This window comes from Hemiscyllium ocellatum, chromosome 13, assembly GCF_020745735.1.
Source record: "Hemiscyllium ocellatum isolate sHemOce1 chromosome 13, sHemOce1.pat.X.cur, whole genome shotgun sequence".
Lineage (NCBI taxonomy): Eukaryota > Metazoa > Chordata > Chondrichthyes > Orectolobiformes > Hemiscylliidae > Hemiscyllium > Hemiscyllium ocellatum.
Genome location: NC_083413.1, coordinates 31294747 through 31322122, shown reverse-complemented (window position 1 = coordinate 31322122; position 27376 = coordinate 31294747). Strand labels below are relative to the sequence as shown.

Sequence of the window (27376 nt, the reverse complement as noted above, 5' to 3'; positions counted from 1 at the left end):
CAATATATTTTAAGAATGTCCTCATCTCCAGATAGTAGATTAGTAGCCATTCCCTTTAAAGACAAATGTAGATATATCAGAGGCAAACTGGGCTCAGATATACCATTTTCTTTATTTATTTAGCTAATGTCGTCCAGTTATACTTACCATCCTATAAAATGTTATTGTGTGAATTATTTTTCTTAATGTAGTACCAGCATTTGTATCGAATGTCACATTTCCATCGAATGGAATTCGAAACACTTCTCTGACAGTTACTTGGACAGCAGCTAAAGGGCATCTACTGTCATACATCGTTCAGTTAACATCACAGTTTAATGAAGAGCAGAAAATTGATGTACAATCAAGCCAAACTTTATCTGTTGTGTTTTCTGATTTACAACCTGGACGTACTTATACCATTACTGTGATAACAGTGACAAATGGCCACTTGACCAATAAGGGAGTGACAGTCATGCAGAATACAGGTATTGATAACTACTGTCATTGACTTAAAATAAATTGTAAGTAAGTTATTGTGAAATAATGAAAATTATCTTTGGAATGTTTGATGTCAAGTTGCCAGCCGATGACTCTAATAGTTACTGATCATGCTTTAAAACTTGATGATTTAAGTTGTCAGTTACAATTATTTTCTAAAACCCATTTAAGTGTGCGAGGAGGATGGAGTGTGTTCACACATCCACCAGTGGAGGTGCCTCAAGAACGAGAACTCACACAGTCAATGTGCAGCTGAATTTGAACTTAGATGGCTCCAGAAGATTTCCCCATCCCGGTCAGATTATCATACAATTTGTGGAGCAAGTCACATGCTCAAAATTATATTTCATGCTGGATTTTTACTTGTGAGATAGGAAGATTGCAGAGTCATAATAGTTATTTATTAGCCCATGGACATTGTTTACTGTTTCATCATATCACACATTTGTACAAACTTTGTTTTCTCATAGTTGAACTGTAGCTTGTGTAAAATTTTAGATTCTGATGAGTGTAGCAATGGTGAAAATCAATGCGATCAGATTTGCATCGAACGCAATAAGTTTGAAGATAGTCGAGGCTATGAATGCAGTTGCGAAAGTGGATTTAAATTGGATTCAGACGGAAGGAAATGCACAGGTAAGAAAGAAAGTACAAGTCCTTTGCTTGTAATAATTATCATGCAGTTGTATATTTGTAAACGTACCATGTGCATTACATTTGCCAATTGATCAATGCTCAGGTGCAATTGCAACAAGCTTCAGACTTGATACTTTTTACAGTTTACAGTTAATTTTCACCTACTGAATGGAAAAATTAAAACATTTGTCATTTTTAAGAAGACTTTAGGCAAAGTTAAAATATTTATTTAAATATATAATTTTCAATTTAACAATAATTTTAAAATTTATCTAGAAATGACTATGGGAGTTGCCTAGATGGGTGGGGGTTTCCATTTTTGATTAAGGCAATTACCACAGCAGTAATCAGAGTAGAAATAACTGAAGAATCATCCAGTGAGGCTTTGTGGAGTGGCAAGGTGGTTAGCACTGCTGCCTCACAGTGCCAGGAATCCAGGTTCGATTCCAGCCTCAGGTGACTGTGTGAAGTTTGCACATTCTCCCCGTGTCTGCGTGGGTTTCCTCCGGGTGCTCTGGTTTCCTCCCATAATCCAAAGATGTGCAGGTCAGGTGAATTGGCTATGCTAAATTACCAATAGTGTTGAGGGATGTGTAGGTTAGGTGCATTAGTCAGGGGTATTGGGTATGGGTGGGTTACTCTTTGGAGGGTTGGTGTGGACCTGTTGGGCCAAAGGGCTTGTTTCCACACTGTAGGGACTCTGATTCTAAGAAATGAGAAGGGAATGATGACGTTATTGGAGTTGTACTATAGACTCACAAATAGTCAACCCAAATTAGAGAAACAAATATGCAGGGAGATTGGGGATGACCTGCGGGAGCAACAGGGTTGTCATAGGCGGGGATTTTAATTTTCCTAACATAGACTGGGATTGCCATAGTGTTCAGGGTTTAGATGGGGTGGAATTTGTCAAGTGTGTTCAGGAACATTTCCTTAAGCAGTTTGTAGAGGGTCCTACTCTGAAAGGGGCAAAACTTAACCTACTCTTAGGAAATAGGGCAGCGCAGGTAAGTGGGTGACAGTGGGGGAGCACTTTGGGATCAGTGAACATAGTTCTATTAAAATAGTTATGCAGAGGGACAAAACTGGTCTATAGGTTCAAGTGCTGAACTGGGGCAAGGCAAATTTTGATGGAATTAAACAGGAACTTGCGGGGTTGATTGGAGTAGCTTGTTTGCAGGCAAACGGACCTCCGGCAAGTTGGAAACCTTTAAAAGTGAGATTGCTAGAGTTCAAGGTCTATATGTTCCTGTGAGGTGAAAGACAAGGTTGACAGGAATAGGGAGCCCTGAATGACAAGAGGTACTGAGGCTTTGACCAGAAAAATGAAGGAGATATGGCTCAGGTACAGGCAGCTGATATACCTGGAGGTGTATAAGGGATACAGGAATTTACTGAAGAAGGAAATCAGAAGGGTGAAAAGGGAGCATGAGATAGCTTTGACTGAGAAGATTAGAGTGAATTAAAAGAGGTTCTTCATGTATATTAAAGGAAAAAGAATAACGAGAGAGAGAATGGGACCCCTCAAGAATCAAAGTGGACATGTATGTGTAGAACCGGGTTCAATTCCCACCTCAGGCAACTGTCTGTGTGGAGTTTGCACATTCTCCACGTGTCTACTTAGGTTTCCTCCAGGTGCTCCGGTTTCCTCCCACAGTCCAAAAATGTGCAAGTTAGGTGAATTGGCCATGCTAAATTGCCCGTAGTATTAGGTGTAGGGATAAATGTAGGGGAATGGGTCTGGGTGGGTGTCTATTCAGAGGGTCGGTGTGGACTTGTTGGGCCTAAGGGCCTGTTTCCACACTATAAGTAATCTAATCTAATCTAAACCGCAGGAGATGGGTGAGATCCTCAATGAATATTTCTCCAGTTTCTTGAGAAGAAAGACATGAAGATTTGGGAACTAGGGGAAATTAGTGATCATATCTTGGGGAAAATCTATAACACAGTAGAGGAGGTATTGGACATATTAGAATGTATAAAGTTGAATAAATCTCTGATCCTAACCAGAAATATCCAAGAGCCCTGCAAGAGGCTACAGAGGAAATGGTGGGGTCCCTAGCTGATATTTCTGTGTCATTGTTAGCCACTGGTGAGGTGCCAGAAGGTCCCAGAGAGTTCTTAAGTTGTGCCCTTACTCAAGTAGGGCTGCAAAGAAAACATGGGAACTGTTGATCAGTAAGCCTAACATCTGTGGTAGGTAAGTTACTTGAGAAGATTCTGACAGAAAAGATACACATGCATTTAGAAAGATAGGGTTTGATTAGGAGTAGTCAGCATGGCTTTATGCATGGGAGATCATGCCTGACAAATTTGTTAGAGTTATTTGATGTAGTGACCAGGAAAGCTGATGAGACATGATGGTGACATTGTCTATATGGAATTCGGTAAGGCCTTTGATAAGGTTCCCCATGGTAGGCTGCTCAGGAAGTATAGATGCATGGAATCCAGGGGGAGCTGTCAAATTGCATATACAATTGGCTTGATGGTAGGAAGCAGAACATAATAGTGGAAGGATATTTGTCAGACTGGAGGCCTGTGACTAGTGGAGTGTCTCAGGGATCAGTGCTGGGTCCATTGCTGTTTGTGATCTATGTCAATGATTTGGATGAGAATGTACAAGGCATGATTAGTAAGTTTGGAGATGACAGTTAAATAGGTGATATTGTGGACAGTGAGGAAGGTTACCAGAAATTGCAGCAGGACTTTGATCAGCTGGGAAGTGAGTCAAGAAATGGCAAATGGAATTTAATGTGGATAAGTGTGAGATCTTGCATGTTGGAAAGTCAAATCAAGGTAGGTCTTTCATGGTTAATGGTAGAGCCTAAAGGAGTGCAGTGGTACAGAGGGATCTTGGAGTTCAGGTGCACAGTTTTCTGAATGTGGAGTCACAGGTAGACAGGACAGTGAAGAAGGCTGTTGGCATACTGGCCTTCATCAGTCAGGGCATTGAGTGTAGAAGTTGGAAAGTTATGTAGCAGTTGTACAGGACATTGGTGAGGCCACACTTGCATTCAGTTTTGGTCACCTTGTTATAGGTGATAGGCCGGAGTGGGGATGGGAGTGGAGAGGTCAGAAAGAAGATTGCACATTAGGAAGGTAGTGCTGAGTTCGAGGGTTGGGACTGAGACAAGGTGGGGGGGAGGGGAAATGAGGAAACTGGAGGAAACACCCACCTTGTCTCATTCCAACCCTTGAACTTAGCACCACCTTCCTAATGTGCAATCTTCTTCCTGACCTCTCTGCCCCCACCCCTACACTAGCCTATCACCCTTACCTTTACCTCCTTCCACCTATCGCGTTTCCAACGCCCCTCCCCCAAGTCCCTCCTCCCTACCTTTTATCTTAGCCTGCTTGGCACACCCTCCTCATTCCTGAAGAAAGGCTCATGCCCGAAACATCGATTCTCCTGCTCCTTGGATGCTGCCTGACCTGCTGCGCTTTTCCAGCAACACATTTTCAGCGCAGATATAACTAACCCAATATTTTAAAACTGCTTTTCTTAAAACATTGGAGCTGATATTTCCCGAAAGAATTTGAGTATGACCAATGCATGGTGTATCCCTATCTCCAGTGCCACTGTGTATGCATCCCGACGGCACCGTGCTGCTACTCTAAATTTTATAAGTGGATGCATTTTGAAATGAGATGTCAAAGCTGTTAGATTTTGGTGCATTTAAGTTTTAATCCTGACATAACAACATTGCCAGTGACAATCCTTGCAAATTGTAGAAAATACATGGAGTGGGCCAAATGGCTTCCTTCTGTAATAATAATTCTGTGATTGTGTGATCTCAGGAAAACAGCTGATTTTCCCATTATTACAATAAAGACCACCCCAGTGTCGGCAAATACATCCTACAGTTTTCAATCATATTCAGTCACAAATCCCAGTAGGGCACAGATCTTTAAACCAAGGAGCTTATGGAGCTCATAGGGAAAATTTAATTTCCATGTTTGTGATATTGTTTAACAGAGTTTAGCCTGATAGAATGCAAAGATATCAAATTAATAAAAAAAAGTCTTCACATATCAGTGAAGCTTAAGAAATTAGATTATTGCTCAATGTTAAAAAGCAATTATTATACACATTAGTTAGTGTCCATGCTAATCAATTCAAGATGTTTATTTATATCAATATTATGATTGTGTGTTGTGGTTCCAAGGATTAGAAATTTTAGTTATGCTAATTTGAATAAGTTCTGACTGTTTTCCTTAAGAGATGAAGGCTAAGAGGAAGTTGACTTATTTGAAGTTTTTGAATTCATAAGAGATAAGGACAGAGTAAACCAGGAGAAACTGTTCCTGCTCATTAAAGGAACAAGAATGAGAGAGCTTAGATTTAAAACAATTAGTAAATTACGTAATTGCGATATGAAAAAATATATTTTCACACAGTGAGTGGTTTGGGTCTAAAATTCCTGGAAATTAGTGAATACTGATTCAATTGAGGCATTCAAGACAGTAGGAGCTGATTTAAACAGAACTAATCTCCATGGTTATGGGGTGTTATGGCCAGGCCAGACCCTCTCAAACTATTTCAAGAAAGTAGCCCAGATCCTAACTTTGCTAGTTATTCTAAGCAGGTGTAACATGGATATTCTAGGAGGGATACAGTTGGTCAGACCACTTAGTTTTAAACAAAACAGAATTTATTTACAAGATTAACAAATGAAGCACAAACAAAAGAGAACAGAACACTGAATAACTTCACCTGTCTGAAAACCCAACAGATTATACCAACTTACTGATGCTGTTCCCAATACTTGCAACAATCCCCATAAACACCCCTTGGCATAAAAGGTAAAATCAAACCCAGGGACTTACAGGAGAGATGTCAGAGAGAAAGAGGAGGATTAGCATGGAATTGATCTTATTGGGTCCAGGACCCTTTTCAACCACTGCTGTTAAAACCAAACCAAACCAGAAAAAGCTGAGTTGGGAGAACTGACCACTTCTCTTTCATTCTTTCAGTGACATTAAAAAAAACTTGAAAGTGTTTTTCCTGAGGCAGTATCTGTTAGCTATAATCAAACTGGCATTAAAACCCTTCAACTTAGATTTTTGGGAATCTGTGTCTTTTACCACGTCTCTGAAATTGAAAAGCCAAGGGCAACATAACCTTGTTAAAGGGAAAGCATTGTCACAAGGGAAAGGGTTAGAAAATGACATGAAGTCATGTTGCTTATTCTGACAGCCTGTATGAACATGATGGGCCAGCACACTGCTTCTGCATTGTAACAGTTCTTGTGATTTTCTTATACAATGGGGAAAAAAAGCTTCATGAATGTAGAGACATAATTCTAACAAGGAACAAAAATGGAATGAAGTTTTTAATACAATCCTCTGTGTCTGTCATTACAGCAATTGATATTTGCACCCTCAGCTGTACAAATGGAAAATGTTTCATAGATACGATCTCCAACCAACCTGCATGCCAGTGCAATAGAGGATACGCCGTGGATGATTCCGGCTTAATCTGCAGAGGTGGGATATTACTTTGTGGGCTGCATTGAGCTACTTCCTGCTTCTGGCACTGCCGACGTACTGTTCTGCAAGGAGAAGGCCACATAAAAAAGCAGGGTTTGAATCAATGCTATTGCTAATCTCCTGACAAACGATCCAACCAGTTTATGTGGTACCAGAATGCTACATTTGGAGCATTCATGTCCAAGCCATAAATTCATAGATGAACCATTCCACTACAAGATGGATTTTGCATACACATTATTTAAAGTACCAGGCACTCGACTTATCTATAAGGAGTTTGTTAAGAAATTATTCCCTTTTACAAAGTATCTGGAAGCAGTCTAGAGTGTTTTTAGAAATACTTTGGCAAGTGCCTGGATTGGCCAAGTGTGTTGCATCCTCATAGGGAAGACAGAGGAGTAGGCACCCTGTCCACACAAAAGCAGTGGCAGTGCCTCTAGATCTTCAGTACAACTCAAAGAGATGGGGCAAAGATTGTACAGAGGACAATGTCTTTGCTATGATTTCAGGCACTTTGAAACTAGACTCGACATTTGTTTTGATAGTGACTGGAATCTGCCAGCACACCTCTATATGGCAGCTGAGGCATCCAAGTCTTCATTTCAATCCTTAGCAAAACAATTTGTCTAAAAGCTTACCTCATAAAAGCTGCAGAAGAATCATTCCTTTCCCCTGACCTGGCTGTAAGCCACATGCCTACGTGACACCTACCAGGTGCTGATCCCAAAAGCCTCAAAGGAAATCAGTGTCTGGGTCAAGTACTGAATCAATTATTCAATCAATGTGAGGAATCCTCCTCTGGGATAAACAGATGTTAAATAGCATTCATCTTTTCTCCCTATTTTACAGATGTCAATGAATGTAGTTTGTCATCAAACAATTGTCAGCAAACTTGTCAAAATACTGTTGGTAGTTTTAAGTGTTCGTGTCAATCTGGTTACCTACTGGATCAAGGAGACAGAGCAAGTTGCCACGGTGAGTCTGAATTTCACTCGAGTGTAGGGAAAAGAAAAATGTCACAAAGTAATGTATGAAAGAAAGTAAATTCTTTTGAAAATAAATCTGAAGGGTTCTTAGGAATCTGAACACAAGGTTGAATGATTTTCTTAGCAAAACATTTTAAAGGTAATAACGGCACTCTATCCTAATTTCTTTGGTTCAGCCTAGGGTTGGTCAATTTGCTTCTCTCCTGCCTTGAAGGTCTGTTGCTTAACACAAACATATTTCACTCTAAGAAGTAATTGTTGAATCCTAATGAGAGTAATCTTATATAAAACAGAAGCAAGTGATTCAGCCACTCAGTCTGCTCCACAATTCAATGAGAAATAGGCTGATCCAATAATCTTCAACTCCACTTTCGTACCTTTGCCTCATAACTCTTGATTCCCTTACTGCTTAAAAATCTGTCTCTCTCAGTCTTGAATGCAACCAGTCTGTGTAGCCCACTGTGGTAAAAATTCCACAGATTCAATACCTTGAGAGAAGAAATTCCTCTTAATCTCTGTTTTAAATGAGCAACCCTTTATTCTGAGATTCTGCCCTCTGGTCCTAAATTCTATATATTCACTCCCTGTGTGAATAAGTTGTCCCTCAGGTACCTTATAAATCTTTCCTCTCTCACGATAAACCTCAGCTCTCTAGTTTTGCACTCCCCATCTGTCAACAGATTAAGAGAAACAAAGAGCCATGCAGCATAGGAACAGGCCCTTTGGGCCATCAAGTCTGCCCCAACATATACTGCCTTTCTAAACTAAAATCATTTTGTCTTTGCACAGTCCATATCTCTGCGTATTGACGTATCTGTCAAGATGCTTCTTAAATGGCTATTTTAACTGCTCTGACCACCTCTGGCAGCACACTCCAGGAATTTACCACCCTCTATGTTAAAAAAACTTGCCTCTCACAACTTCTTTAAACTAAGTGGGCGGCACGGTGGCACAGTGGTTAGCACTGCTGCCTCACAGCGCCTGTAGACCCGGGTTCAATTCCCGACTCAGGCGACTGACTGTGTGGAGTTTGCACGTTCTCCCCGTGTCTGCGTGGGTTTCCTCCGGGTGCTCCGGTTTCCTCCCACAGTCACAAAGATGTGCGGGTCAGGTGAATTGGCCAAGCTAAATTGCCCATAGTGTTAGGTAAGGGGTAAATGCAGGGGTATGGGTGGGTTGCGCTTCGGCGGGTCGGTGTGGACTTGTTGGGCCGAAGGGCCTGTTTCCACACTGTAAGTCTAATCTAATCTAAAAAATCTAATCTTACCCACTTTTACCTTAGATCTATATCCTCTCATAATTGACGTTTCCAGCCTTGAAAAAAAATTTCAACTATGTATTCTGTACACTCCTCCCATAATTTTGTCAAATTACAAATTTACCTTCAAAGTTTATTTTCTCCCTTTTTTTTACTATTTTGGTCATGTGTTGTTGGTTTTTAAAACTTTCCCAATCACCTGCTTTACCACTAATCACAAGTCAGCACAGAGAGAAGTTTTAGATGTGGGGAAGGACATCAGGAGGGCGGAGATATTGTTGTTGGTTCTTGGAGGGTCAAGCTGGAGAGATGGTGTATATCAGTTCCTCAAGCCCAGGAGAGAGGGGCATGTCAGAGGACACGTAATGGGGTGCAGAGGGAAAGCAGACAATGTTTTACGTCTAGAGTTTGAAATCTGTGGCTGAATGGGAAGCATGGGGTGTTGGATCTAGACTCCATGTACAGCAGAGGTGACAATAGTGAGGCGTTGCAGAGGGTCAGGTGGTGGTGTTTGAGGAGTCAGTTCCAGCAGGGTAGGGTCAGAGTGAGGTTAGGGGAGCTGATATATGGAATTGCGTCATGTTGGCTATCTCTCATGTTGGGAGAAGGTGTCAGAAATCAGGGAAAGTGTCAGTGATCGAGTAGGGTGCAATTTGGGTGGAATACATCAGTGCTGAGTTGGGGGTCAGTTTAATAGTTCCTTAGGAATTAGAATAGGTTTTTAGTCCCCTAAATTTCTTGGGTGACTTCTAAGCTTATGTAAGCATGTATGGGTTGATTGACATGTGAGCAAAGCCGAAGCAGGCTGGGACTCTAGGAGTATAGAATAATGAGAGGCGATCTTGTACAAACATGCAGGATTCTAAAGGGGCTTGACAGGGTAAATGCTGAGAGGTGTTTCCCCAGATGGGACAATCTAGATGCAGAGAGCCTTGTAATAAAGGGATGTCAATTTAAGACTGAGGTGAGGAGGAATTTCTTCTCTCAGAGGGCAGAATCATGTGGATATTAAAGGCTGAGATTGACAGATGCTTGATCAGCAGGGAAATCAAGGATTACAGGGAAAATACAGGAAAGTGGACATGAGAAATATTAGGTCAGCCATGAATGCAATAACAAGCTAGTGGGGCCAAATGGCCTGGTCCTGTGCATATTTCTTATGGTCTAAATTGGAATTTTGCAAATTTTCCAATTTTAATGGGGTCTCTCCAAGTGTTCCTGATGCAGACTGGTTGTCTTTTGGAAAATTCAATTTCCTAGGTAGTTCTCAAGAATTTTGTCAAAGGTTCCACATGGTCCTGACATGCAACACCTTTCTGTGCTGCTCCATTGTCTCCATAGCTATTGGACTATCAGAGCCAAATGTATAGTTGCTGTTATCAGGCTTCAGTGCCCACACGATCTTAGTTTCTGTTGTATAATGGTGATAAGCAGTATTTGTTCTTTCCATTTTTACACAGATATCAATGAATGTGAATCAGAATTCAACAATTGTAATCAAATTTGCCACAATACTCCTGGCAGTTACAAATGTTCCTGTAATTCTGGTTACGTGTTGGATCAAAGAGACAAAGCAAGTTGCCACGGTGAGCTAAAACATGGAAACGGCAAATATCACACAGTAATGTATGAAAGAATCATTTAGACATCAAATATAAATTACATAATTGTTGCACTGGTTGAAAAGGAAGTAAATGTGATGAAGGTTAATTTATGCATAGAAAAAAACAAGATAATATGTGAGAGGAAAAACATAAAGAACTGCAGATACTGAAAATCAGAGACATAAACAGAAATTGCGAGGAAAACTCAGCAGGTCTGGCAGCATCTGTGGAGAGAAATCACTGTTAACATTTCCGGTCCAGTTACCTTTCTTCAGAAAAAGGTTGGTATAAATGCTGAAGATGCAGTGGGAGAAGGAACAAGTAGGAGATGGAGATGAAACCCAGAGAAACAAAACAACAGTTGAACAGACAAAGGAATGGGGAAAGGTCAGTCTGGGGGAATCAGACTGAGACTAATTGGGATTACTAGTAGCTAACAATGGAAACTCAGCACATACTGAAAGAATGGCATTTCATTTTCCACTTGGGGAGCAAGCACAAGACAGAGATGTTGGCTAGCAAATATGGTGGTGTGTGAAGTGGCAGAACATAGATGTCCATAGGTCTCTGCAAAATGAACCCGAGCTTCCTGTTGTCTACTCCAGTGAAGCTCGTGCAAGCTAGAAGAACAGCTTCCCATTTTTCACTTGGGAACTCTGCAGTCTTTGGGACTCAATATTGAGTTTAATCATTTTAGTGCCTGCACACCTTCTTCCATGTTCTTACCCTAACCTCCACACACCAAGCCTTGTCATCACATTGGCTGCACCTCCACCCGTCCCATTGTTTGTTACTAATGGTCCCAATTAGCAGTTACTGATACCCCCAGACTGACCTTTACCCATTCCTTTGTCTGTCCAACTGTTGGTCTCTGCCTCTTTCTGGGCTTCATCTCCATCTATTGATGACTCCCACCTTATCCTCCACCACAGCGCCACATCTTCAGCATACATGCCAACTTTTTCTTAGCTACAACCAGTTGAGAAGAATAATAAAGTGAGATTAGTTCTATACAACAATGTATGATTTATCTAATTATACTTTGTTTGGCCACCGTCCTATTCAGGAGTCGGAAAATTAATGCCTTAAGGACACCAAGCAAAACCTACATTTCATCAATGTAACAGTTCAGCCCACATTTATCTGCCCAATAACAACCCCAGATAATACTTGATAAGGATCTTTTCATTTACCTTTATCGTTTCCCTTGTAAGCAATGTCAAAAGCTAGAGTTATACAAAATATAATTGTATTTATCAAACAATAATGTTGTTACTCACCAGATTTACCCGGGGGAGTATTTCAACTTTTAGATACATTACACCTATAATCCTAAGTGTGTAACTCATTTCAGTCAGATTCATGTTTGCGTTGTATTGACTCACCTCAGCATCATGAGAGTAGGGCTACTGGTTTTGGTCACTATTCAGCAATATCTGAGAGAGGGAAGCTAGTACATTTAGGTAGATGTAAATTAAAGATAAGTTTAAGCTTGATTCTGATACCATGCCAAGTCTTGCCTCCTGAATGGAATTTTCTTAACAATACCACACCACACACAAGAACAGGTCCACAGATGTAGTATTAGTGTGATCAATGCCTATATCACACTCATGGAATGTGAGCATCACTAGCTAGGCCAGTATTTATTGTCCATCCATAATTGCCCAGAGGACAATCTCAAGGTAACCACCTTGCTGTATTTGAAGTCATGTGTAGACCAAAGCAGGGAAGAACAGAAGATTTATTTTCCTGAAGGATATTAGTGAATCAGATGGTTTTTAGAACAATTAGTAGTGGTTACATGGTTGCCTTTAAGCCATCTCTTTATTGCAGATTCTATTGAATTCAAATTTCACCATCTGCCATGGTGGGATTCAAACTCATGTCCCCAAAACACTGGTCTGGCCTTCTGCATTGCTAGTCAGTGACATTATGCCACTGCCTCCCCACCCAAAAGCCCTCCCCCACACCACCTTTATCTGCATCTCCCCTCACTCCCATCCCCAGTCCTAAATAAGGCTTACACCCGAAATGTTGACTTTTCCACCCCTTGATGCTGGCTAGCTTGCAATGTTGTTCCAGCCTACTACTTGTCTATTCCCAATAATTAAGAACGGGACAAAAACAGAACTTCAAACTAAAGAGTGTTATGTTTTGCAACTTTCTTATTTTTCTATGTTGGCATTTTTCCCTCCAGATGTTGATGAGTGCTTATCAAGTCCATGCAACAGAAAAGGTTCCTGCATCAACACACAGGGTTCCTATTATTGCGACTGTGTAACTGGCTGGACTGGGATGTCATGTTCTGAAGGTTAGATATTCCATTAAACAGACTACATGTTTGCTACAGTTTTCCACATGCTTCATTCACTGGCTCAGAATGGAAATTTGGTGATAAGAACTTTGAACAAAATATTTTGGAATAGCTTCTAAAGATCACACACCAGTGTAGCAATTTCACAGAGGAAAGAACTTTGGATGGTTGAATGGTCTTTTGTTATTTGCAAATGAAAATTACAAATTAATTCATTGTAATTATGCAAAGTGTCAATCATGAATGTTGCTTCAGTATCTTGACCTATTGTAGTCAATGCTGTGGGACTTGTGCATTCTTAGCCTCTGGTCAAGATGCACATCCTGATAGGTTTTGCAGGAGCAGTTTTGTTTCATGTAGTTGAACCTCTATTCCATAATGGGCCTGACATTACAAATGCTGCAGAGCAGGAAATGGGTAAAATTCAAAAGAGGCAATCACTTGAATGAAGTAGTTGCTTATGTGAAGATAAAATGTTAATAGCATTAACAAGCATTTATTCTTGCTTCACTGTCTTCCTTATCCTCTTAATTGTGTGATTGCTCTCCTTTCATACATTTCTATTTAATTTTAAATGTGTATATCTATTTCATTAATATTTATGGCATGTAAAAATATTTTGTGTCATGTATAAATATCATTATTTTTCAGCCAATATATAATTATGTGCAATAGATTTTTACTTTTAAATAGCAATTGACTCACTAACTAGAAATTAATTTTAACTCTTTATTCTAGATGTAAACGAATGTTTCTCTAATCCCTGTATGAATGGAACCTGTTTGAATACACGAGGAAGTTACCAATGTCAATGTTTCAGTGGTTTTACAGGACGACACTGTGAAACTAGTATGCCATTTATTTTGAATTCTGTTCTGTGAAGTTTAAAATAATTGTTTTAAAGAGCCATGATTAAAGGTACTGCCATATTGTAATATATTAGCATTTGAACTATTATGCATCCAGCAATCTGTGTCATAATCAAATGAAGTTTTCTGTATCTGAAACATGTGAATCTATTTAAAGATTCCTATAAACTATATTTACAATCCTTTTAGTGTTTTTAATTCTGTTGTCATTTTATATCTTATATGTAAAAACAAAAAAAAATTATTTCAGAAATGAATGGATTATGATTTGATTTTATTTACCTTATCAGATATTAATGAATGTTCCAGCCAACCATGCAAGAATAGAGCCACATGCATTGATTCCATAAATGCCTTTGCATGTAGCTGTGTGCCTGGATATACTGGTCAACTCTGCCAAAGAGGTGCTGTATTAAAATTATTTTTTCTCAGCAGAACAGACAAATGGTTTGTTACCATATAGTGAAAGATAAATAATACTTCTTTGTACAATATGGTGATGGTTTTGTAAAATAACTTCTTGACCACTGTTAATTCTATATGCGTCTATAGCACCACATTATTCCTGCTCTGTCCTCAATACTTCGTGCTTCTTGCTCCTGGCTCTTAAAGAGTGGCCAGTCAAGTTGTGACAATAGTTTTCAGGATCCAATTTCAAGAAACTGTTTAGCTTATAATCTAAATCCCATTTATTACATAAACTATTGCAACTTCTTGGCTTAAGTGTTAGGGTTAGGGTCCAACGGCCCACGTGTTGAGTGTTGGGCAATGATGACAGAAAGTGCATGAAGTACATGGTACCTACATAGTAACAGTCCATGAGGTTCAACAACACCACATCCCAATCTGCTACCGATGTGCGGTTCATAGAGTCATAGAGTCATAGAGATGTACAGTGTGGAAACAGACCCTTCGGTCCGACCCATCCATGCCGACCAGATATCCCAACCCAATCTAGTCCCACCTGCCAGCACCCGGCCCAAATCCCTCCAAACCCTTCCTATTCTTCGACCCATCCAAATGCCTCTTAAATATTGCAATTGTACCAGCCTCCACCACATCCTCTGGCAGCTCATTCCATACAGATACCACACTCTGCGTGAAAACGTTGCCCCTTAGGTCTCTTTTATATCTTTCCCCTCTCACCCTAAACCTTTGCCCTCTAGTTCTGGACTCCCCGACCCCAGGGAAAAGACTTTGCCTATTTACCCTATTTTGTAAACCTCTATAAGGTCACCCCTCAGCCTCCGACTCTCCAGGGAGAACAGCCCCAGCCTGTTCAGCTTCTCCCTGTAGCTCAGATCCTCCAACCCTGGTAATATCCTTGTAAACCTTTTCTGAACCCTTTCAAGTTTCACAACATCTTTTCAATAGGAAGGAGACCTGAATTGCACACAATATTCCAACAGTGGCCTAACCAATGTCCTGTACAGCTGCAACATGACCTCACAACTCCTGTACTCAATACTCTGACCAATAAAGGAAAACATACCAAACACCTTCTTCACTATCCTATCTACCTGCGATTCCACTGCACTATGATCCTGCATTCCAAGGTCTCTTTGTTCAGCAACACTCTCTAGGACCTTACCATTAAGTTTATAAGTCCTGCTAAGATTTGCTTTCCCAAAATGCAGCACTTCGCATTTTTCTGAATTAAACTCTATCTGCCACTTCTCAGCCCATTGGCCCATCTGGTCCAGAACCTGGTGTAATCTGATGTAACCCTCTTTGATGTCCACTACACCTCCAATTTTGGTGTCATCTGCAAATTTATTAACTGTACCTCTTATGCTCGCATCCAAGTCATTTATGTTTGATTTAAAAGAACTAATGTTGAAGTCCATGGGTCCTGTTTCTTTTCAGTACCACTCTAAGAGCTTCCACTACTCCTCAAAACAGCATTTCTGTTTCCAGATCAATGTAAACAAAATGGTTGCTTTATAAGCCTTTCACTTATTTCTCACTCCCCAAAGTCTTGCCGTCTTTTACAAGGCACAAATTAAGACCATGATTGAATATCTCCAACTTACCTGGATGAGTGCAGCTGCAAAAATTCAACATGATCCAGGAGAAAGCAGTCCAGGTGTCTAGTGCCTATTCATCATCTTAATCATTCACTCAATGGAAAGTAAGACGCATTGCAAGAACTCACCAAATTTCTTCAGCAGTGCTTTCCAAACTATGTGGAAGGCCAAGGGGAGCAATCATGGAAACATAATTATTTCTATGGCATACATGATTCTGACTTGAGACCATGAGAAGTTGGAGTTGGAGTAGGCCATTGGCCATTTGAGTCAAGGCTAGAAAAGCACAGCAGGTCAGGCAGCATCCAAGATGCAGGAAAATTGACATTTCGGGCAGAAGCCCTTCATCAGTACCCACTTCCACCACCTTGACCATTTGAAGCTACTCCATTATTCAATGAAATAATTGCAGACCTTCTACCTCAATTCCACCTGCCTACAATATCTCCAAATATCCCTTCGTAACAAAATTTTATCAACCACCATCTTGACAAGGTTCAATAACTGAAAATCTACTTGAAAATATTGTTATACTGTTGTTGGACCTGTCTATACAGGATGTAGTGGGTAACCGGTCATGGAAATGCCATAGCTTGGCATAGGGGGCATATGGACCATTGGGATGGGTGGGGCTAGCATGGCATGGAGACATAGGAAGGTTTGCAGGTATCAGGTGTGGGTTGATGTAGTCTAGCTGAAGTTGAGGGGGGGGTGCATCAGGGTATGTGGGTATATCATGTGGCATGGGCAAGGAAGCTATAGATTTTGATTGGAATAAACAGGTTATTACAGGGGACTGGGTGGTTGGGCATAGCCAGGCATGGTCTACCTAGGGAAATATGGGCTGTTGAAGCAGGGCAATTACCTGACCTTGGGGTAAAAGGGCCCATGGATAGTAGTTTGGGGTACATAACCTGGCAAAGGGGGCATGAGGAGGACCTTGTAAATTTACCAATCAAAATGTTTCCTCATTTCAGATCACAATTCATCACAATTAGTGGATACTTTAAACAATTACACAGCCGGGGATAAAAGGTTGGGAGTGGTGAACAGGCAAAGAACAAAATGGATAGGATATGGTTAACTGGAGAGCATGATCAAAGGATGATGCAAGATAATGGAACAAGCTCAAATATAAATATTTTCAGTGGAGACATGAGTATTTAGAAAGGACCCTAGAGAAAATGAGAGGTAGTTACAGAGAGATTAATCAATTAACACTTTAAGTACTCAAGCATCAGTTTCTAATTTAAAAAAACAAGAATAGTTTGCTGACAAGTAACAGTGAGATAAACTTTACCATCTTACAATTTAATTAACATTTCCTTTGTTTAAATGTAGTGATTGATAACTGTGTGAGCAGGCCATGCAAACATGATGGGTTCTGCCTGAATCGTATTAATGACTTCCAGTGCATATGTGATGACAATTGGGAAGGAAAAGACTGCAATATAGGTACAGTCAAAGTATTTTACTTTATTCACCTTGGTTTGAATCTAAAAGTAAAGAAACAAAATCATTGAAGAGAAAAGAAACACATAAACTGAGAATTAGTTTAAACAGATGAGTAATTGGTTAATATATATTTTTGCTGTGGATCATGAGTGTTGTCTTACTTATAAACGTAATAGCTCAGAAAGCATGACTAGAAAGTAACATCATTTATTCTTGAACACTAAATAGAGCTACTATTTATAGTGAGTCCCAGTATAGGGTAGTTAGCTCTACGGATCCAATCCCAAGTCTGTTTTATCTTTTAAATTAACTTGTTTAGAGATGTTTCTCTCAAGCAAGTCAGACTTGAACCCAGGGCTCTCTGGTCCGGGGCAGGGACACTACCACTGACCTACAAGAGGGCCCTACCTGGCCCTACTTTATTTCCATTTGATGCTGCGGAGGGGTGGGTTTGAGCTATGGCCAGCTTGGGAGTTCATCATATTCCCAAAACCCGTCGTCTGATAGTCAGTTGTAGATATATTTGATGAAGCTGTTCAGAGATGTTTTTATGCATTTCTGGAGCAGTATGGTTCTTGAACCCAGGCCTCTCAGCCCAGAGGCAGGAACACTACCACTACACCATAGTTGCCCACTGGGTCTGCTTTTATAAAGGCTCAGGTGATGAGTTCCAGCTGGGCAGGACATTGCCTCTTACCACAGGAACACATACTCAACGAGCCCCACAGGGAGATTAACTAAATAACAATGATCCTCCTTGTTATTATTGAATAAATAATTATATACAACCAGAAAGTTTTATGACATTAATCCATTCATTAGTGTTCTCAGATATAGGTCTGGCAATTCCTATGATTTGTGAGCACCTTAACTGGAGCTGAGCAGAATCATCGCTCATCTCAGTCAAGAATAGTGATCTTGTTCGCAGAATTAGGTCATTTCATAGCTAGGGATTTCCTTTAGTGCTTGCTAAAATGAATCATCAGCTGTGTCCAAACCAATCTGTACATCAGAGGCAGAATGATCTGCTCCAAAGACCCAAATTGGGGAAGAAATTTTTAAAAGACATTGAGGTCCCACTGAAGCTATTGGAGATTATTAATATTCTCTAAAACCAATTCATTTTGTTTAGCAAAATCTGGAACTGTCAGAATGCCTCGAATGGATTTGTATTCCAGGTTTAACTGGGTCAAGTTCTGCTGAGACTTTGCAGGAGCATAAATGGAAGAACATTCGGGTGCAAAATGAGTAACTGCAAAACTGCTCTTTGATGTGGGACATGGGATGTGGGGTGCATGGACGAAACTTCTAATGTACCACCTCCATCCAGTGTTTAAAGTTCAGGCTAAATGAAGCACCAATGAAATAGTGCTGTGGAAAATTAGGACAAAATAGGTTTTATCACCCTCAGACTGCTGTAACAGGAAGTTTTATGGGAAGATTCAAAGACCAGTGTTTGGAAAGGATACATTGTTCAATTTGGCTCTATTATTTGGGACAGACAAAGGTGACTTGTCGTTAGGAAAGAGAAGGAAATAGAAGCTTAATCCACGGCATTCATACATCTGTTTGGCACAAAACTGTACTAGACCATGGATAAATTTGCAAGAATGAGATGAAGATAGAGAATTGTATATTGAGATTTTTGTTTCCATTCAGAATCAGCTTACTATATATTGCAAAACAATTGCTTTAACATATTAAATGTTGCATGCTCCAAAATGTTAACAATAAGTCCACTTAATCCATGTATGAATCATTGTGATATAAAACAAGTCATTTTCAGTTGCAACTTTTTGATGTTTCTTTATCAAATGAGAGATGCATTAAACTGATGTGTTTTATTTTAATGATTTCAAATGTCTAAAACTTTGCTTTCTGATTCAGACGTGGATGAATGTTCTCGTAATACGCATAATTGTGACCGCAATGCTGGATTATGTAGTAATACACTGGGCTCCCATACATGTTCTTGTAAAGAAGGGTATGAAGGCAACGGCTTCATTTGCAAAGGTAATAGTTTCATTCAAAAATCAGTGCAATCAATATGGTGATAAACTGTCCTCACTTTATTTCAGATGTTTGCCGTATGTTTCAATGAAAATGTATGAAAGTATCTATACATTCAAGTTCTGATTAAATAGTTCAGCTAATTTTATGGACTATTATTTATGTATTAATTATTATTAACATTTGGTTGAGTATACAATAATCTGCTGCATTATCCAAGTTTAATAACATACCTGTGTTAATGCCAGAGTGAGATGTGGCATAATGTTTAAATTAAGTTTATCTTTCACATTTATGTTCACATAATATTATTTATAAAATTCTGACTGTAAAGCTATTGCTTACCAAAAATATAATAAAGAATTAAGCCAAGATTGTGAATGTATAAATTTTAAGATTAGATCACGCCATGTGGAAGAATTTTATGTACGGCTACAATACAGCACCAGCAGACTTTTGAACATAGAAAGGAAACACTTCAGCAGAAGGGTACCAATCCAATGTAATTTATGCCCAAGAGTTGTAAAATATACAGAACATTTTAAGCCTTATTTAGGAATAGCACTTTAAAGACATTATTTGACCAGGTCAGTGATAAGGGCAGTTGGGTGTGTTAGGGGCAATAAGCTCATGCTCCATTTGATTGCAAGAGTGGCCTTCTGTTTAACTGTGTCTTCAACTTCTTTGGCTAGAGGTTACTTTGCTGGATTTCACAGGTGACATTTAGGACTACCTCTTTTCCAAAGCTGAAGTTTCCTTAATTGTTATTACATAGAAACATAGAGCACAGAAGCAGATCATTCAGCCCATCATGCCCTCCCACCTTTGAGAATTTGTGTACACAGACACCAAAGTCTGTCCAATCACCTTTCCAAAATTATACATTTGAAATTTCCATTGCTTTCCTGTATTAGTCTCTCCAGAGTCTTAATCTTATTCTCCACAATCACCTGATGAAGAAGCAGTGCTCCAAAACTGCGTGCTTCCAAATAAACGAGTTGGTCTATAGCCTGGTGTTGTGCAATTTTTAACTTGTCTCCCCAAAGTGCATCTCACAACATTACACGCTCTCTGCGTTTTGCCTATTTTGTTATTAAATCAACATTAACCTGGGGCTCCGAATATCCTACATGTAAGGTATCACTTTATCAAGTGTTCTTATATCTGTTAAATGTATAAATGTGATGTCTAAACCAACATCTAGGTCATTTATAAAATTTGGAGAGTAATGGATATTTAGTTTTATTATTTCTTTGTCCTCGTGCTTTCACAGTTTTGCAGAACCAGTACCCCATCCTATAGATCTCATTCTTCCTTAAAATTTGATATAAATACAGCCATAATTTATATCCTCTTGTATCCAGTTCCCTACATATAAAACTAAAACTTTTATTTGCCTGTTTAGGGTTTTTGACTAGTTTCTGTGTTATAACATTAAACCTCTCAACCTTTCTGTTTGCATCTTTGTGATAAATCTTGCCATTTGGAAAGAGTTTTATCCAAGATTTCTCCAAAATTTACCACAATATGTTTTATATTCTACAATTCAGATACAAAAGGAAGAAAATTAAACTTTTGAAAAAAAAGTAAAAACAGAAGTCAAGTAAATCTATTACGTAAAAAGAGTATTGGGTTGGGGTGGCAAATAGCCCAGAAAATAATATTAAAGAGCAGTTACAAACTTCTTCTTGTGGTCCCCTTCAAACATCCCTTGTCATGTGATATTAAGTGGCGCCTCCTTCCTTTTCACTGCCTAGTGGAGAATATTGCCAACAATTGAAGATGCGTCAACACAAAATTACTATTCAATATGATTTTGTGACAATTGTATGACTGCATTTGGTTTTTAAATTACATAATGGGGTGTATTTCTTTTATATGTAGAAAAACGGCTATTTGACTATGGATCAAATGTTGGTGATACAAAACTTTATGGAAGCACACGTGATTTTAACTCTCCAATCATCAGCATCCCATCTGGTTTTCCTTTTGATGATGCATTTTACTACAGATTATATGTACGTTCAAGATCTTTATTTTCATGGTTTATTTCTGCGTATAACCTGCTTTGGCGTTCACTAGCATGAAAATTTCTAGAATGCTTAGTTAGACATTATGCTGTGAACATATTCTACAATTTAAATGAAAATCAAATTTAATATCAAAACAGTCTGGAAATATAATTTCATGTAATTATTTTCACTCTTGACATATGTGTTTAATAATACTTCATATGTAAAATGTACAAGGTCTGATTTTTCCAAAGATTCCTTCATTACGTGAATTGACTCTTCTGGTATTGAGTCATATGGACAATATAAAGAATGTACGTTTGATCAACACTTGGTACAGAAGGTGCACAGGGGCATTAATAATTGGTTGAGCCATCTGGGCTTTGAGGAAAGAAAATTAGTCAGGGCTCCTATTCCAATAAACTGCCTAATACAGGTGTGTCCAATAGGCAGAATGTAGGCAACTGAGGGTCCATTCCAACCTGCTGCTGAGCTTCCAAATAAAGGACAAGTAGTAGATTCTGCCAGAAGGTGACCCTCCAATCAGAGGCAGTTTTGCAGTAGGCCACAGACTTGATTATTTTCCTAAAAAAAATTTCTCTTTCCCAGTTTTTCACTACCCTGATTCATTAGTTATACAGCTTCCCTGATTGACCATTCGATCAGGGCAATCTGGCTAATCAGGGATTCCAAAGATATGCTCAAAGTTGTCTCTTAATGAATTGCATTTAAGAATGAAAGCAGCTACCTTGATTTCAAGGCAAAATGTTGGCTAGGGAGCTAATTTTACTGGTAGGAATGCAAGTCTTTGGAAGGCAAAGCCCATGTTGCCAGTTGCATGCATTCAAAACAGGCAAGGTAAGAGAGAGAGACTGGGAAAGGATGGATAAGATAGAGGGGACAGGATAGGGAAGAGAGAGGAGGGTAGGATAGGCCAGAGAGAGATGGGAGGAAGGAAGGTTATCGATAGAGAGGGAAGGAGTGAGGTAAAAGGGGTGGAGACAAAAATAAATCATATTGTCAATATTTCACATAGTTTTCTAGCCCTCTATTCACTCCTTAAAATTTCCTACTTTTGAAAATTGTTGTCCACTGCTTTGAAAAATTGAAAATAAACTGAAAGGAAAAAAAGACAATGGGTAAATTTAACTGGGAATGAGCTCATTAAATTTAAGCATTGGTTCATAAATGTTTCCTCACTCAGGCTCTAATTAAAATGATTTAGGATACCTCAAACAGATTCAAGTCAGGATTTTAACATACTTAGTCTTATGGTTGTGAGAACAGAATTCCAAGAGGTGAAACCCCATACTTTAAGTCCTGACCTTTCAGTTGACTTTCCAATTCCTCCAGACAGAAATTAGTGCAAAATGGACAAAAATGTACCACAACAACAGCAGTGAATGGCAGAATTGCTAGGTTTTTTTAATAACCTTCCACCATAACCATTTCTTTGACAAAAATGCCTAATCCAAGTTCCTCCTGGAAATCACTAAGTCATTTCCACCAAGAATTCAGTCCTCATCAAAGTTCACTTACAATTGTTAAAACGTTAATTCAAATTTGGACTAGTGTCCTTTATATGAGCAATAAAACTTCAAGGATTTTAAGTGGTCACTCAAAAGGTTAAAATTGCACCTATGGCAATCTAACTATTACCTGTTTCATTTCAATTAATCCATGTTTTCCCATTGAAGCTAAAACAACTGAATTGTATCATAACCTATCTTTATTTAGTTTTCAGATAATGGACTGATTATATTTCAACGAAACATTGAGTATCTGCAGTATACATACTCAAGTCCATTCTGGGCATTCAGGAGTTACTACTATGGACTTCCACCAATGATTGCTGTTTTCTGGGATGATGCAGATTTGAGAAGAGGTATAGGATCCATTTACTACCAGGTAAGGAGGATTAGATCTTTGCCATAGTAGCATATTTTATAACCGCTGTTCTAACTTGTATCTCAATGTATTTTTCAAATTGTGCATGTTTGAGATATCTTCACATTAAAACTTAGAAAAATCAAATCTTTTCATGGTACAAGATAATTTAAACAATCCATGTCTAATCAGCATGAAATTATCATTCTTTTTTCCCAGGCTAACTGAAAACTTTCCTATCTCTTTACGTAAATGTCAGCAGAGATCTGGAAGCAATGACTTCCTAATAATGTTGTTATAATATTGAACCCTAATTTCAGCCCCACCTTGACAAGGCAAGCAACTCTTAAGAATTATTCACTATGAGTTCATTTGCAACCTGACATGACAAGATCTTTATTACAAACCTTTGGTTTTTCCATAAGAGCCAAATGTTGGCCATCCCTCTTTGCATGGTCCAATATATTCCACTGTCTAGCATCGTCAGCCCTTTAATGTTGCTGTTGCATACCTTGCAATGAGTGAGCCCACGGCCTCATTGAGGTAGGGAACCTTTTGGTCATATTAAGTTGAATTTAAATCATAAAATTAGCCTTCTAAGCTGATATATAACAATATGAAACAAATGCTCAGAAGCTTAATGAAAGCTGATGAAATCAGAATCATCTTCTGACTACCTAATTTCCCATGACAGTTAGTGAGTGTTACTGTTGGAAGGTTTGCAGCCAAAAGGCAAGTCTTTCATCAGCCACTGTCCAGCCGTTCTGGGGAGCAATTCTAGTGACGTCACTATTGTTTAACAGAAATTGTCAACACACAAGTCCTTCCAAAAAAGAGTTATCTGCCTAATTTTATTTTATGGCTAATTTATTAAAAGAAACGGAGGTGATAGTTTTTTGGCTAAGTGTAAGTTGAGCTTTTTTTTTTGAAGGAATTCCCCTTTTTCTTCCCAAACTTTCTCACCAAACTTACCTCATTAGTTAATTACTCTGCCAGACTGGCATCCCTCGTGTCATAGAGTCATAGAGACGTACAGCATGGAAACAGACCCTTCAGTCCAACCTGTCCATGCCGACCAAATATCCCAACCCAATCTAGTCCCACCTGCCAGCACCCGGCCCATATCCCTCCAAATCCTTCCTATTCATATATCCATCCAAATGCCTCCTAAATGTTGCAATTATGAGGCTCAATATTAAAATGTTGAGGTGCAATTGTGTAACATGCTATAATCCCAATTCATTGGCAACTTGTCACTGCCCAGTGAGAAACTCACCACACTGCTTGACAAATGTATAAGCCATGCAACAAATTGCTCCTGATGTGGAGATGGGTCTTGCCTGATTTCTCAGCCATTTACATCGCAGATCTCACCATAACCCATGTCTCTCAGGCTACGATAATGTTCTGCCCAAAGCCAAGAAGATTTCTAGGTTCTGCCGTTGCAAAATATTGTCGATGATTAATTCTGAGGAAAGTTAATCAACCTAAATGTTGTCTTGGTTTCTCTATCTACCATGTCTGATTTGCTATGTGTTTCCAGCATTTTCTGTTGCTAATAGTTATTGCACTGTACCATATTTGGCATAACATATATGAATTGTTACTATTCAATTCCAAACGGTTAGCAGTTTTCCAGAACTAATGTGGCAAGAAATATATACCAGGCAAAGGAAAACTAACATCTGCATTTTTTTCAGGTGTTTGATTTTCAAGTCCGGACCGATTCTGTCAGTAGAAATTTCCAGGATGACATTAAAACACAAGTGAATTCTTACTATGGTTCAGAGCTTGACAGTGTAACCTTCATGCCTAAGTGGGCACTCAAGATCACCTGGGAAAATGTCCTTCCGTATTCTGGATATACGAACTCAGATTCTAGAGCTGTATGTATTTATTAACTCACCATTACAATGTAAATTTCTCTTTGCCTGTCACATTGCACATTGATCTTTGTAAAATCCTTTGAAACATGTCCTTTAAGTTGTAGTAAGGTGCCTGCCAGTTTTGAAACGCTCGAAAGTCTTGTGCCTATCAGAATTTCAAGTTACTGAACCCCAGCCATATTCCCCTAAGCTGATTTAGTTAAGTTTAGAAGGCCCAGTCTTCGATGAAGCCGAGATTTTGTTCCTCTGATGGCCGATAGGCATCACCATTCATCATGCCAGTTTACCACAGAAATGTCAGGTCCTCTTTCAATTAAACCTGATGGTCCATTCTGATCCAATACATGTGTGATTTTTCACACTCATAAATTAATTGTGATATGGGTTAAAAACAATTTGGATTAAAATACATTCCTGAAGAAGGGCTCATGCCCGAAATATCGATTCTCCCTGCTCCTTGGATGCTGCCTGAAATGCTGCGCTTTTCCAGCAACACATTTTCAGCTTCAATATCGACTACCTAGAAGGATAAAGACAGCAGTTAGATGGAAATACCACCAGCTGCAAGTTCCCATCCGAGCCATATTTCTGGCTGACTTCGAGTTGTATGGCGGTGGGTCAAAATCCTACAGCTTCTTAACTGCAGTACAGGTGCGCCTACACCACACAAACTGCAGTGATTCAGGAAGGCAGTTCACCACCTTATCAAGAACAATTAGAGATAGGCAATAAATGCTGGCTCAGCCAATGAAACCCACATCCATTAATGTATTTTTGAAAAAATGAATGACAGTGTTCTCAAACAGTGAGAATGCAATATAGGAATTTAATAGATCCATATATTTTCTTCGGTGTGGATTTTGGATTTCTTTATTTGGTCAAAGTATTGGGTGGAAGATATGTTAGCAGTGAGTATCAGAGCTGTAAAGGACTGTGGGAATGATTGGACATATCTGGGCAAGGGGACCATAAAATAATAGCATTGAGTGGCATGAGGTACTAGGTGTCATTGGGAATGGCTTAAAGGGCATTTGTTGACATGGAGTTATGTGAGGGACCATGGGGTTAGCTTCAGGTCATAGGTTGGTGTGGATGGTGCATAGTAAATGAGTGAATGAGAACACAAGGGATATTTTCTGTTTAAATGTTTAAACTTTGCTGACAGTGCTGTAGTCCCCAGGCAGGCATTTTGATTAGACCATCTCAGTCACTAAGGGGCTTCTCAGCACTTTTTGCTTGACTTTTAATCCACCCTGGATGGAAATTCCAAAAGCAGTTGGCCATTTTTACGGTCAGACTTAAAAAGTGGGGATATCTCCAGACTGCATCCTGACCCAGGGATACAAAAATCGGGACACTACCTAAGTTAAAAGTAAAATACACTATAGTTTCGAATATTTTCTCCTTTAGTCATAATGACATTAAGGTAGAGAGATAAAATTATTGTGTCTAGATACAATTTGACATAAACACATGCAGCTGCTTTTAATATAAACATTGAATTATTTCCAGTGTTTTATTTCTTACTATGATTTTTCTTCTGCTGAATCTTATTTTTCTTTGAAATTTAAATTGTGCTTTTCCACCTTAATTGTACACAAATTTGAGTTTTTCTTTTTCAGACCAATACTTACCAGGCAGTCCTAACCACAGATGGCATCTTTTCCTTCTGTTTAATTCAATTCAAAGATGGTGGAATGAACTGGCAATATTACTTAAGGCCTTACTACAGAAACTATGCTCTCATGGGCTATTATAGGTAATTACGACTGAGTTTGTGCTATGCTTTAAAATAGAGATTTCTAAGGTAATGGTTTCAAATATTGGCAGGTTCTTCCCAGGCTGTGAATGATGTGGACTATGGTGAGAAATGTGGGAGAATCGCATTAGCTATACTATAGGAATATCCCGGCTTTGGCAAATACTTCCACCTATAATGCCTGAGAGAATTGGCCTTGCAATGGATGAGAGAGGCACCATTAGAGTGTGGCAGGCAATTAATGGAGTGAGTTGTGGAATATCACACAAGAAAACCTGCTAAACCTTAAATAGACAAAAGCTGTTCATGAAACTCAACAAAAATAATACTTAGGACAACATGGAAGATTCATCCAATGTTATTTTCTTATAGCAGAATATAGTATTTCACAGCAACAGGTCTTTAAATCTTTAACAGATCTCAACTTTACCCTACTTACCATTTTTTGTTGTATTTTCCAAACCCTAGACTTTCTTCTATTTATTTCAATTAAATTGAATTAGGTTTATTGTATATTCACATGGTACAGTGAAAGGTTGACACATCTCCATGTTTGGCACCATCTTAGGTACCTCGGTACAGATTCTTAGGTTATTTGAATGTCCTCCCTGGAAATGTATGCTGCACATTTAAGGCAAATTAAGGCCTGCAAAAATGGTATGGCAATTATCAAGGGGGAATTTTAATCTATATGTTGATT

At 39.1% G+C, this 27376-nt stretch overlaps 1 protein-coding gene across 1 annotated transcript in view; it reads left to right on the top strand.

The window, feature by feature from the left end:
* The window catches only part of LOC132821726 (uncharacterized), a 118738-nt gene that overhangs the window by 24742 nt on the left and 66620 nt on the right, over positions 1–27376 (top strand). The window contains exons 21-34 of the mRNA XM_060834434.1: positions 192–467; positions 979–1116; positions 6481–6603; positions 7456–7581; positions 10311–10436; positions 12655–12768; positions 13510–13620; positions 13931–14044; positions 17009–17122; positions 19010–19135; positions 21017–21150; positions 22882–23052; positions 24732–24917; positions 26540–26676. Coding sequence (XP_060690417.1) covers positions 192–467; positions 979–1116; positions 6481–6603; positions 7456–7581; positions 10311–10436; positions 12655–12768; positions 13510–13620; positions 13931–14044; positions 17009–17122; positions 19010–19135; positions 21017–21150; positions 22882–23052; positions 24732–24917; positions 26540–26676 — 1996 coding nt within the window. The remainder of the gene's footprint in view (positions 1–191; positions 468–978; positions 1117–6480; positions 6604–7455; positions 7582–10310; positions 10437–12654; positions 12769–13509; positions 13621–13930; positions 14045–17008; positions 17123–19009; positions 19136–21016; positions 21151–22881; positions 23053–24731; positions 24918–26539; positions 26677–27376) is intronic.